At 39.9% G+C, this 13,126-nt stretch overlaps 1 protein-coding gene and 1 pseudogene across 2 annotated transcripts in view; one reads left to right on the forward strand and one right to left on the reverse strand.

Moving 5' to 3' along the window:
* Positions 1-6,566: 6,566 nt before the first annotated feature.
* On the forward strand, positions 6,567-7,992 carry LOC116383141 (protein C19orf12 homolog; annotated as a pseudogene).
* A 3,234-nt stretch (positions 7,993-11,226) lies between these two features.
* Positions 11,227-13,126, reverse strand: part of LOC116382940 (AP-2 complex subunit alpha-2-like) — a 24,442-nt gene continuing 22,542 nt past the window's right edge. For both annotated transcript variants that reach the window (XM_031846407.1, XM_031846406.1), the window contains one exon: positions 11,227-13,067. In XM_031846407.1, the coding sequence (XP_031702267.1) occupies positions 12,990-13,067 (78 nt within the window). In that variant the 3' untranslated portion in view covers positions 11,227-12,989. The remainder of the gene's footprint in view (positions 13,068-13,126) is intronic.

Genomic DNA, 13,126 nt, shown 5'->3' on the forward strand with positions numbered 1-13,126 from the left:
AATGTTCTTTACAAGGAGACAAAATGGCAGTGAAGTAAAACTAAAACTATAATCATGAATGACGAAAGGATCACATGGGCTGTACATATTAATAAAGTAGAGAATAAATGTAAAAAAGTATTAAATATAATGAGGTGTTTGGTGGGAAGGGAATGGGGGGGGGCAGATATAACTGCTTTGAAAGCCATATACAGTGGATTAATTAGGTCTATATTAGATTATGGTTGTGTGGTGTATGGATCAGCAGCAAGCACATCTCTCAAAAAACTGGATACTATTCAATATCAGGCAATGAGAATATGCCCCAATGGCTGCACTACAGGTGGAAATGGGTGAAATGCCGCTAGAACTAAGAAGAACAGTTAGCATTGAGTTATTGGGCAAATCCACAGGGACATAGTGAAGAACATCCAACACAAGAAATGTTAAGACCTTGCTGGGAAAAGGAGAAGAGGGAGACAAGAAGCTTTGGCTGGACAGTAGCACAGAAAACAACTACAGTGCTCTCGGTAAATCCAAAATGTTAATAAACCTCAAACCTGAATATTTAAGAAAGTAAAAGTGAGGTTTGGGCTTTCTTGGGAGACTATGTGTGCACAATTATTATGCAACTAAATGAAAAACCAACATTTTCCAATTTCACTTGTTTATTTTCATCTGTTACAGTTTTTCTCAATTGCTAAAACACTAAAACCCATTGGCTGAACAAAGTTCTCAGTTGCCTGAACTCATTTAGCTAATTGTGCAGTCTGTTGTCAATACCTTAAACTATTTCACATGGTAAAACACAATTTGCAGATCTCACTTAGACTTTTCAGCAAATCTCTAAACACATTCTCAGTCTCAAAACACATTCTGCACTCTAATGCACATGTCATCCATACTGGTAAACACAAGTGGCAACAATCAAATACAAATAGAGAACACATGTCATTGATTAAACACAATCACTCAAAATTGATTTCACTTGTATCAAATGATGTGACACAACCAATATAAGCCAGTTTAGAGAGCAAACAGGTGGTTGAAGGTGGGAAGGAGAAAGTCTGAGAATGGATAGACGAAACAATGTGAGAGGACGAGGACGAGGACAAGTGCATATGCGAGGTGGGCGACGAGGAGGAAGAGGAGGAGGGCAAGAAAGAGGAAGAGGAGGATGAATAGGAAGAGGAAGACAAAGAGTGGAAATATCTGATGAAATTCGAGCAACAGTCATAGACCATGTTATAGTCCACGGACTGACAATGAGGGAAGCAGGACTTAGAGTGCACCCCAATTTGAGCCGATTTTCTGTGTCCACCATAGTAAGGACATTCAGAGAAGAGAACAGGTACAGTATGCTACTGTATTTTTGTAATTGCAAATTTACTGTACTACACTATATGCAGCTGTTTCAATAGACATTTGTAAAGTTCATCACTGTATGTATTGTACTGCATGAATATTTTTTGTAACTGCACATCTACTTTTTGTAGAACTGCAAGGCTGCCACATGCAGGTGGAAGGAGAGCTATATTCACTCAGGAGCAAGAGACCGTTATAGTGGGCATGGTCCTTCAAGATAATTTAATACGACTCAGAGAAATCCAGGAACGAGTGATACAAGACAACACACTTCCAGGGAATCGACAGTGTGAGCATTTCCACAATTGACCGTGTCCTCCATCGTAACAGGATACGAATGAAACAAGTATACAGAGTACCTTTTGAGCGCAACTCACCAAGGGTGAAAGAACTGCGAGTTCAGTATGTGCAAGTAAGTGTACATTCAGACACATTTACTGTAATCCAGATTGTCTACAGTACTGCCACATACTATGTGAATGACATTACTCTTCAGTACATACAATGTATGTGAATCAGAAGTGCATACAGTAGGCCTAATTGAACTCTACAATATAGCACTGTCTCTGTACAACTTACTAAATTCTACATACATTGTATTGTATTCCTACACAGACAATATTTGACTTGGAATCCTTGGACAGACCCCATGAGTTAATCTTTGTCGATGAAGCAGGCTTCAATCTAACAAAGAGGAGAAGGAGAGGCCGAAACGTGATTGGACAGCGGGCCATTGTTGAAGTCCCTGGTCAACGAGGTGGCAATGTCACAATCTGTGCTGCTATCAGCAACCATGGTGTTCTACATCACCATGTTACACTCGGGCCATCTAACACCCAGCATCTTCTAAGATTTCTGGCCAATCTAAGAGATATTTTATTTGAGCAGCAGGGTCAAGAGCTAAATGAGAATCCCATTCCCACCAATGTGATAGTGCTGGACAATGTCAGTTTCCACCGAGCTGCTCAGGTAAGGGAATGGTTTAACATCAATGGTCAGTTTATGACCTTGTACCTCCCTCCATACTCGCCTTTCCTGAATGCGATTGAGGAGTTTTTCTCCTCATGGAGATGGAAAGTGTATGATAGACAACCCTACACCAGAGTAAATCTGCTGCAAGCCATGGAATTAGCCTGTGGTGATATAGGTGAGGAATCATGTCAGGGCTGGATACGGCACACAAGAGGCTTCTTCCCCCGTTGCCTCAGGAGAGAAAATACTGCTTGTGATGTCGACGAAGTGCTCTGGCCTGACCCAGCCCAAAGACAAGAAGAAGCACATTGATGACATGTTGACTCCTTTGATTTTTGTCCCTTTTACTGTAGTATTGTATACTGTAGTAGGCCTACAGTGCATTGTAGGCTGTATAATGTACAATAAACAAATTGTATGGCCTTGAACATCGTGCTTTCTATTTGTTACAGTAACAGTACTGACTGCTCAACAGATTTTGACTGGTTGCAGGTTCATAAACAAAGAACAAGAATTACAGTATCACAGAGACAAAGGACACGTTTGTGAGATGCAGGGTACAGTACTGTAAAAATAGGGGTACAAGGAGGAGGAAGAACAAAAGAAATTGCAAAGAGCAAAGCACAGTAGTAATTTCTGATCAATTTTGAGCTACTGTAATAGAACATGTTTTCGTTCATATGAAATTTGTTTTGAGATTAAAAATCTACTTCTCCCTGAGAACTATATGTTTTCAACAATGTGTTTTCTATTTATTGGTGTATTGTTTACTGACTGCTTGATAGTGTATATTATTTTGATCACTTTGTTTATGATTTGAGAGCAGTGTTTGATTTTGAGCACAGGTAAAACTGTTTTGAGGCTAAAGTTTCATTTTGCAAGAGGATTCAGAGGTTTTGTAAATAGTGCTTGAAGATGAGGTTTTGTGTTTACAGTTTTGAGAAAATGGGTGACCGTTTCAAGAAATGTGTCTTAGCAATCGAGAAAAACTGTAAAGCAGTGGTTCTCAAACTGTGGGGCGCGCCCCTCTAGTGGGGCGCGGCGGTATTGCAGGTGGGGCGCAGGGGGAAATGCAGAATGTTTTTATTTCAAGAACTTTATTCATACCTGCAAACTTGTCGCTTTTCGGCGAAATTCACCGGTTTGAATCAAAATATATCATCCACGTGAATCGTGTAGATCCGTAGAGGTTTTTTTGTTTTGGGGGGGGTCAACTGGCCAGCCAGCGTTTCTCAGATTGGAGTGAGACGAGGAGAAAATGTGATGTAGTGATCTTCGCAATAGAACATCTTTGACGTGTCGAGTCTTGGCCAATCAGCGTTCAGATGTCTACAGCGTCTTTCACTCCGTTACAGTTTAAGTTACGTTACCGTTCAGACTTGCTGGGTTAAATTAACGTCCACTGCATGCAGAACATTGTTGATTGTTAACGTTCGTCATTATCACGATTTAGGAGGAAAAAACGTAACGTGATGAAACATGCAGCCCCCCCGTGTTCCGGTTCAGTTCACGCGATCACTCGTTAACGTTAAACCGGAACACCGGCGCATCTGGTTGCAGGTTGTTGTTTTTTAACTCAAAGTAGAATGAGATGATTTCGTGGTGATAATAACTTGAAACATGAGGCCCAGATATGAGATGATGAGTTCAAAGAGCTTCAGGGAGAGGAGGCTGTCTGTAGCGCAGCTTGACGCAGGGCTGAGATGTGAGTGGAGCTGGGCCTGGATAAAGGTGGAGGTCTAAACAGATGTGAGTACAGCTTCCCGCTGTCACAGTGTTTTAAATACATTGATAAGGCAGGGTATGCTAAATGCAGCCTCTGCTCCAAGGAGATAAAGTACAGCAACAAGGGCTCACATGCCCTCTCATCACACTGTACACACCGTAATGACCACAGCCAGTGTACTGACAGTCCCAACAGTCCCACGTGCAGCTATTATTATTATCACAGCTATTATTTTATTTTTAGAATGCTACATTTTAAAGCTCATATTTAAAATAAAATGCTCCAGATATGTGTGAGCATATGGCTCACACATATCTGCACTAATTTTGTTTAGTTTTGCACAGGTTGCACGTTATTGTTGTTTTGAAAAGATATGCAGTGTAAAACTCAGTAAAACTCTTTATTGCCAAATATTTGAACTAGTTTTGTTTAGTTTTTCACAGGTTTCAGTTTATTGTTATTATCTTAGAAAGATATTCAGTGCACAACAGGTGAATTGCAGCCACAATAAGCAATTTTTTGCCAAATATTTGTTATTTTTTGCACAGATTGAACTTTATTTGCATTGTTCTAACAAAGTGATTGCACATTGTATTTGTTTTTGTCTGATGGAGCAATCTGGTTTACTTGAAAGTAATTGCAATTTTCTTTATTCTATTATTTGAAAAAGCACAGATGGAGGAGTCACAAAATGTTGTTATTTCAATAAAAGTTCAACATGGACCATTTTGTTACAATTTTGTTGGGGTCATGGGGCATGAACATTTTTCTTCCTCCAAAGTGGGGCATGACAGAAAAAGTTTGAGAACCACTGTGTTAAAGTGAGAATAATAAACAAATATTTACAAATAAACATTTCTGACATTTCAACAACAAAAAAAATCAGTGACCAATATAGCCCCCCTTCTTTTCAATAACAGTGATAAGCCTTCCATTCGTGGATTCTGTCACTTTATTGCTCTGTTCACTATTAACTTTTTGTGGGGGGGTGCACTAGGAGGGAAGTAACAGCAAAGAAGTTTTGTGACAGCGGATTATGTTCAAAGGCGAATGCTCGCAATGGCGCAAGGAGTGAGCGCTCCCACTTCACTGTAGTCAGGACTGGCTTGAAGGTATTTGTAACAATTAGATAATTCTTGAGGGAAAGGTAGTGTCAGCTGTCTTCTATCTCGTGTCTCTATTTGAAGAATTATTTTGTATTAAAATAGAAACGAAACTTGAGCGTCTGTTGCATTCAAATCAAACCGTTATCGATTTAACCAACTGTCACTGTCGTTGAGTTATCTTTGAAAAACTTTGTGGAAGCATGGTGGCATATCATGCCCACCTAGTTACATTAAGTCAGTTTATTTGTACCCGGTTCAACTAGTGAGCATTAAACCAAGGAAACCTCTCCCGCCAAACTCCGTTCAGAAACCAGCTCATTTTAAATAAATACATAATGGTGGATGTTACCAATCATTAATAATGCGAACAGTTTGACTTGAGATATTTCATGAATCAACAGCAGCCACATACCCGCAGTGTAGAAGCATTACGTCATTTTTGATAAAAATCTATATTTGTTCAGACATGGAATTAAGAGTCATACTAACGTTATATATTGAAATACTTTAATATTCTATTTGTTGTTTTGTACTGTTAAGGCTATGTTGAACATGTACAAGTGAAAGTGAAACCACGTGTATTGTGACAGTCGTGCTGAAAGCAGATCAGTTCTAGATCAGATATTTTAACATTCTCTCTCAGTCTGTAGACTACTGCATGAACATTAATATACAGTTTGTATGAACTGCCCAAAGGCCCCCAGGGTCCCTGGATGTCAGTGTGTTTTGGTCATTTAGTTATTTGCAAATTTGTTATTGAAATTTGCCACTAAAATATTTTTTTCTATTTGACATAATTATCCTTCATTTATTGGCTTCATATGTGTTGTTTTATGAGCCTGGGTGTTGCATGTCTCGTTAATACTTGACAATGTAACTTTAGTATAAGAGTGTCCTGAATGATGTTTCTACTTATAGTAATATGTTCTTCTTCTATTGTTTCTGCATGCTTTGTGAAGGGTCAATAATACATAACTGTGTAGATGTAATCATATATTATTATATAACATCTGCCCAGGGACTATAGATGACACATAGCCGCTTGGCTAACTCTGGCGCATTTACAGGAGTGTTTTATTAATGTGCACTCTCCCTAACAAATAGACCAATACAAAATGTGACTAGATTAGGTTTGGTAGAGACTGTACCGTCTTATCCGTGTGAATACTCGGCTCAGAAAACTCATTCTGTGCTGCAACTGTGGGGCAAAATGTGGTTTAAGGTTCAAAGAAGTTTCTTTCTTCTTCTTTTTTTTTTAGGCAACACATAGAAGAGTCGACTGTCCCCGGAGAGGGTTTCAATTGCTATGATCCACAGGATGACAATTATGTTGTTGGTAAGAATAAACACTCTACAAACAAAATGTACTGTTCTCTACAGCTGCCTGGTTAAAGGGGCAAAGATGGGTCTTTCTTCTTCTTCTTTTTTTGGCAACACCATAGAAAAGTTGACTGTCCTTCGAGAGGGTTTCAATTTGATGGCTCCACATATGGATGACATCATGTATATGTGCCGCGAAACATCGGCCCGCGCTGACATCAAGGTGGCAGTGAAAAACTCCACCAAAGCAGCGAAGTGCGCAGGAGGAGGTGCTTTAGTAGGCGGGCTGCTCAGTGGACCTCCAGGGATGCTTTTTGGTAAGTATAAATAAATACTCTACAAACAAAATGTACCGTTCTCTACAGCTGCCTGATTAAAGGTCCAAATGTAGCCAACACTGACAGAGGGTTGCTTTGAGATTGTTTGGTCCGACACCCATTGTGTCTCTACCAGGCGGAGTAGTGGGAGTTTTCTGGGGCTGGCTGACCAGCGATAAGTTCCGGGCTCTGCCTCAGATCCTGATGGAGTTGTCTCCCGACCAGCGACAGAAGCTCTATGGTGAAGTCGCGGCCATCCTGAAAAACCTGGTCTAACGAACAAGGACCAGCTTGTCGCCCTGGTGACGGGCAACGCCACGCTGCTGCAGCGGGTCACCACCGCGGTGCTCAACTTCGTCATCAGGGAGCTCTGTTTGGAGGTGCGCCAAAGGGACTGAGTTCTGAAAAAAAACAGCCTCGTGGATGTTTCACTTTGATGTCTGTGCCAGATGGAGCAGTTAGCCTCTGCTGTCTTCAAAGTGTTGTTAGAAGATTGTAGAAAAGTATGAAAGCATAAAAGTATACCAGCTATAACTGTTGTATTGACTGGGAAAGGACTGTATAATTTTACTGGTTCATTAAAAGTTGTGGCCACCAGGGGGCATCGATCAGAATGCACTCCAGACAAGATGTTCCTTTGAGAGGTTTATTGACAATAGTCAAACAAGCAATTGTGTGTGGTTCTGAAACAGACATACAAGAAACTAATCTATTTACAGACACGGCCGTCATTTCGCTCCGCCACTCTCGTTCAAGCCTTTTCACTAACTCAATGCCGTTAATATTAGTCCGCGAGCAGCTGACTGCCGTCCTCTTCCGCAAGGGGCGTAGTGCGGTTCCTGCTCGGCTGCTTCTCCGAAACCCGTCTGAGGTCGTCCTTCGTCACAATAACATATAACCTGTTTGATTCAATGATATAAGTGATTAAACATATAACCTGCGTGAAAAGCTTTATGTAAGATAGTCACTCAAGCATTATATAATAATAATAATAATAACAATAATAAAAGGTGAAAACATTCTGTTGTTGACTTAGAAACAGGATGACTCATGTGTGAGTGATGCATGAAACCAAGGGTGTTACCGGTCTCAGACAAGCATATAAGCAGCAGCATAACTAGAATAAGGGGTCTCCAGCTTTAGAGTCTGGAAGACTTGCTGTGCAATGAGAAAATAAGATGGGCAAAATAATTAGAATACATGTAGTGTATTTGTGAAAACTTATTAAATCATAAAATAGCTATAACTTTGTGATTCCGTTTACGCCAGCAGAGAAGGCTTAGCTGGCCCTGACAGCCCACCACTGTTTTTAATATACCTGTTTACGATTTTCAAATAAAATAAACCTTTAAAAATGCAAATCAATCAAAGCACAATACCTTCAAAGTTCTCTGGATTGTAAGGGCACATTTTGAAAAATACACACATATCTGTAAGCTATCCAGCCCATATTAACAATAATGAATTTATACCCGGCCCCGCCCATGAACTAAACTTCCCTTTCTGTGAAAAATGTTATTGAAGGTTGTGGCCAACCAGCTCCAGTCCAGGATTGTAAACAGCACTCTACCAATCATCTGACGGTTCCTAATGACATCCCGTCTTCTGATGTAGGCGATTGTTCTGTGTTAGTACTTCGTGACCTCAGCTCTGCGTTCAACACTGTAGACCGTCGTATTCTGATGAAGAGGCTGCTTGATTGGGTCGTCAGATCTGGCATGGCGTTAGACTGGTTTTCATCTTATCTCACCGACTGTAGTTTTACCGTCTCTGTGAGAGACTGTGTTTGATACCGCTCCACTGTCTTGTGGTGTCTTCCAGGACAGTGGCTCATTTTATTTAAACAAGTACATTTTAGTTTATTCTATGGAAGCTCATTACTGCATTTATTGCATATAAAAGATAAATGTTTTGCCTTATAAAAAATACTCACTGTGAGCCAATGTCAAAATTATGATGGTAGCTCATAATTTATCTTTCCTAAATTAAAGTTCAAAGGAATTCAAAGTAGATTTGTTTTATAATCACATTATGTATTGCACTGGTTGTCACCCATTTGCCATGGTTGTCAGTGGAAAAAAAATAAACTCAAGTATTATTTTAACGATTCTCCTGTTGGTGTTCAATAACTAGAACTGCTGCTACATTGAGTCTTTTACATCAACAACGTCAAATTGTGAGATAACTAGAGGAGCTGCATGAAGTTGAGCTCTTAGCGCCGAATAAAACTGAAGTGGCGATGTCTTTCTACAGCTTTACAGTGAGACAGATGAAAGAGGTCACCTGTGCAAACATGTGGGATGGAGGCCGATGTAGAGGTGGGACATGGAAACCAGTCCAGTATTATTATTACCTAGATACTAATCTCTCTGAGCGATGTCATTCTGAAATGAAGATCGTGAGGGTAGGACCAACATGTTGACAGTTTACTCTTTCTCAGACGAGGGACGCGCTTCATGACCCAAGTGAGAATTGAATGACACTAAACTTTGCTGCTGGGAAAACATTTCTAAAATATAAATGCGTCTGCAATCACGACAAAAAAGTATATATATATCTCAAGATTGTGTATAAGTTAATAAGTTGTGACAAAAAATGTCCCCACTTCACTTTCCCTTTGGTGTTGGAGCGTTTCTAAAGCACAGGTGACACACGGCAGGAATGGAAACTGGTGCAGCCATCTTTGAATCTTCTAAAGTAAAACAGCACTCTTTACACTAGACGGAGTGCTTTGTAGTACTCACGGTAAGCCGTCCAGCAGAAAGGCTTATGGTAGAGATCCAGGTGGTTAACTGTACACAGGACAATGATGGATTTTGTGAGTTGAGTTATAGTGAACATATTAATTGTCTAATGATACAAATTAATCAAGTTTTAATTTGTTTGGATGTTGAAATGACATTACATTTAAATAACAAGATATCCAGCCATCTGGCACAGAGACCGAAACACTTGTTAGAAGGCACAAAAAACATCAGCATTGTGACAATTTGTAAAGTTAAAATAGTACAGTAACTGATAGTAAGCACCGAGTGTGTGCTGGATGTAGTACCATCTTAATGTCATGGTTTAGGGCCCAAATATCCACAGTATAGTTTAGCATCATCTTGAACACCGCTCTGTGTTAGGAGTCCAGCTTTTAAGTGGAGGTGAACAATAAAAAAATATATATATATATTATATATATCTTTTTTTACCCCAACTAGGTTGATGGCAGAAGCCGGGAGGGCTGGTGAGTGGTTAAGATTGGACTAAAAAGCCATCTGTGGCTTGTATTTTAATGGACCCAGGTATAAAGCTGCGCACCAAACCAGAACAGGAGTTTACCGGATAAAACAGATGAAAACAAGACCCAGGTTATAAAACACAATTGCTTTTACACCTCTACATTTTTTTTGGGCCACCAGTGAGCCACGGAAACCAGCTGTAAACACAACACTGACCTATCACCTTGTAGAAATGTGTTAGCCAACAGTAGCTTAGCTACAGCTAATTCTGAGCAACGTTAGCATTTTAACTGGAGTCGTGTTTCCAGCAACCGAGCAACAGCTCGGACATTAAACCGTTTTCATGGTACTGTATCCACAACAGGCCAGAAAGTACATCAGTGCTGAGTATCAAGTGGTTTACAGCTGCACTTTGTTGAAGAGATAAATACTTAAAGAGATATGAAGTTTCAACCCTTGAAATGCATAAAAATGCACTGTTGCATTGTGCAACACAGCGTGACACTGGGATAGTTGGTCTTCTTGAACACTCCTTGGCCTGACAAAAGTAAGCAGATCATCTCAAAACTTCCAAAAGGACCGAGTCCACTGATCTTTAATAAAGGAACATAAAAGACATGAACTGGATATGGGCCCATAGCCATTGTCAAAACATGCCAACAACACAGTAAAGCTTCTTTGGGTCCAGATTAAAGTACCCTTACTCGTATTCTGTCTCTTCTTACTAATTTTCTTCAAAATGTTTTGAACAAAAGCTCTTTAAAGAATAGTTTAACATTTTGGTACATACCCCTATTCACTTTTCTTGCTGATAGTTAGATAAGAGGATCAATATCGCCCTCATCTAGTGAATATGAAGCTAAAGCCATGAGTTGGTTAGCTTAGCATTAAGCTAAGCATTAAGCTAGTGTAGCACAAGCCAATCAAAAAATGTCACAAACCTGTCTATGTCTTGTTTGTTTAATACGTACAAAAAAAAAAGCAGCGTAAAAGTGACAAGTTGGCGTTTTACTGGGTTTATGACTACTTCTAATCGTCGGGCACAAAGACTTTCTGGAGTCTTGCTGTGGAACATAAACCCCCCCGCCCCCAGCGAAACAACTGCTTGTCGTTCACACACTGCTACCGAGGCGGCGGTAGGACAATCGTTTTTAAATCACCTCTGACCTGAGCCGGTCTTCATGTAAAGCATCAAACACGCAATCAAAGATTGTGATAAAAGTACATTTTATAAAACAGAAAATACACCATACGTTATTGAAATGTAGAACTTCTAACAGTTTGGCAGTGTTCTGTGAATAAATGCATTTAGGTGAAAGTATATATATATATATATATATATATGAAATATTACTCTTTACTATTTGAAGGTTCGTTCTGTTCACAGGCACTGTGTGGAGTTCAGTAGATATTGTGGACCCGTCTCCACAGCCTTGTGTCAGCACTGGAGAACGGTCTGGTGTCACCTCTCATCCTTCTGCTATTGGGAGAACAAACACACTCCGGCTTGTTTGCACTTCGTTACACCGATCACAGTCGTCTATGGCGGCACTGAGCGCAGGATGCAGCGACGTCGCCCTCACAAATAGAAAGCGCAGATAGCGGAGGAGAATGCTACGTGAAAATCAGACTACTATATTCTGGAAACAGAATCAGACATTCATATCCATGTGCTGCCTATTGTTCTGTATTGATTTTATTTCCCGTTTTATCGGAGTGCCTGAATTCAACGTGTAAACTTCGTGCACAGTGTAGCTCAAAAAAAATGCCACCATCAAAAATTGTAGCATCCAAAGAGATTTTCTTTTGCTAGAAAATACCACAATACCACAAAAAGCTTAGCTTTTTTCTCCTGAGATGACAGACGTGTAAAATTAGTGAAATATTTGAGAATTCTGACACTGAAGTAAAGATGACCTCGTCTAAATCTGTCAGTACAGAAGCCCCGAGAGGCAAGTGAGGAAAAAAAATAAATTATTCTGGTGATCGATTTCCCAAGTCTGATCTGAAATAGTTTTTAGTAATCATTTTTAATTTCGGCAGTCTTCACCAAACGCATTCATGTTTTCTTCCAGGTGAGTGTTAATGTCTCCATGCACTCTAAACATAAGGTACATTTACTGTGTGTTCGCAAGTTATGCAAAATAAAACTCACCTCGAGGAAAACAATGCTTTAAGTCCTATTTAGAACATGAGGAAGTGGTGCACTTCTGCTCCATGTGACCAAAACAGGAATTACAAAAACACACTTTTTTTTTTTTCTTTCACCTGTTGAATCAGGAATAATTAAGGAACTTGGGAAGATTATCTTGGCCAAAACTTTTTTTCAAGCACAGGAGAGAAAACAATTTAGATCAGACTTAGAAAATGGATCTCAGGAACTTTTTCCTCCCTAAATTAATTTTTCCCTCTCAGGACTACCGTAGGTCTACTTATGTGATCAAATTTTTTTTTTTAACTATCAAGTGCAAAATGGCCGAGAAGTCGAGGAAAGCTTCCCATTTCTGTGCATCATTTTTTTTTAAACACACAAAAGTGTCATAGGAAGGCAGCCGGAACAACGGATGTCATTGTTGAGATCACTGGTAAGTTTACAATGCTACTGAGATTTTCAACTAACTCAATCTCATTAATGCGTCCAAACCAACTCTTGGTTTGGATGAGAGAGGCAGCACCCGAGCAATAAAACACAATATTTCATGAACTGTTCAGAAGTGTGGAGCTGCAGAACACTGCAGAGAAGCATCCAGAGCCTTTCCCCCCTCGGCTAAGGTGCTCAGTGTGAGTACATGAAGGCAGGTTTAAAGCAGTGATATATTAGTAATGTGCGAAAAATACATTTCACTTCATTTACATGTGGAGTTAGTCAAATAAAAAAAAAATTTAAAAAAAGAATTTACACTGTACAATACATCAATTCTATATAAAGAGAGACTAGGAGAGTAAAAGGTGTAGAAATACTGGAGCTGTGTTGAGTCTAAAACTGGTCAGAGAGCAGATCACACAGTCGCTGAGACACAGACTCCCTGCTGGTCCGGAGGGTGAGACGGTACATCTGAACAGGAAAAACACACACACACACACACACACACACACACACACACACACACACAC

Source organism: Anarrhichthys ocellatus, unplaced genomic scaffold (genome assembly GCF_004355925.1).
Source record: "Anarrhichthys ocellatus isolate YVR2014 unplaced genomic scaffold, GSC_Weel_1.0 scaffold6, whole genome shotgun sequence".
Classification (NCBI taxonomy): Eukaryota; Metazoa; Chordata; class Actinopteri; order Perciformes; family Anarhichadidae; genus Anarrhichthys; species Anarrhichthys ocellatus.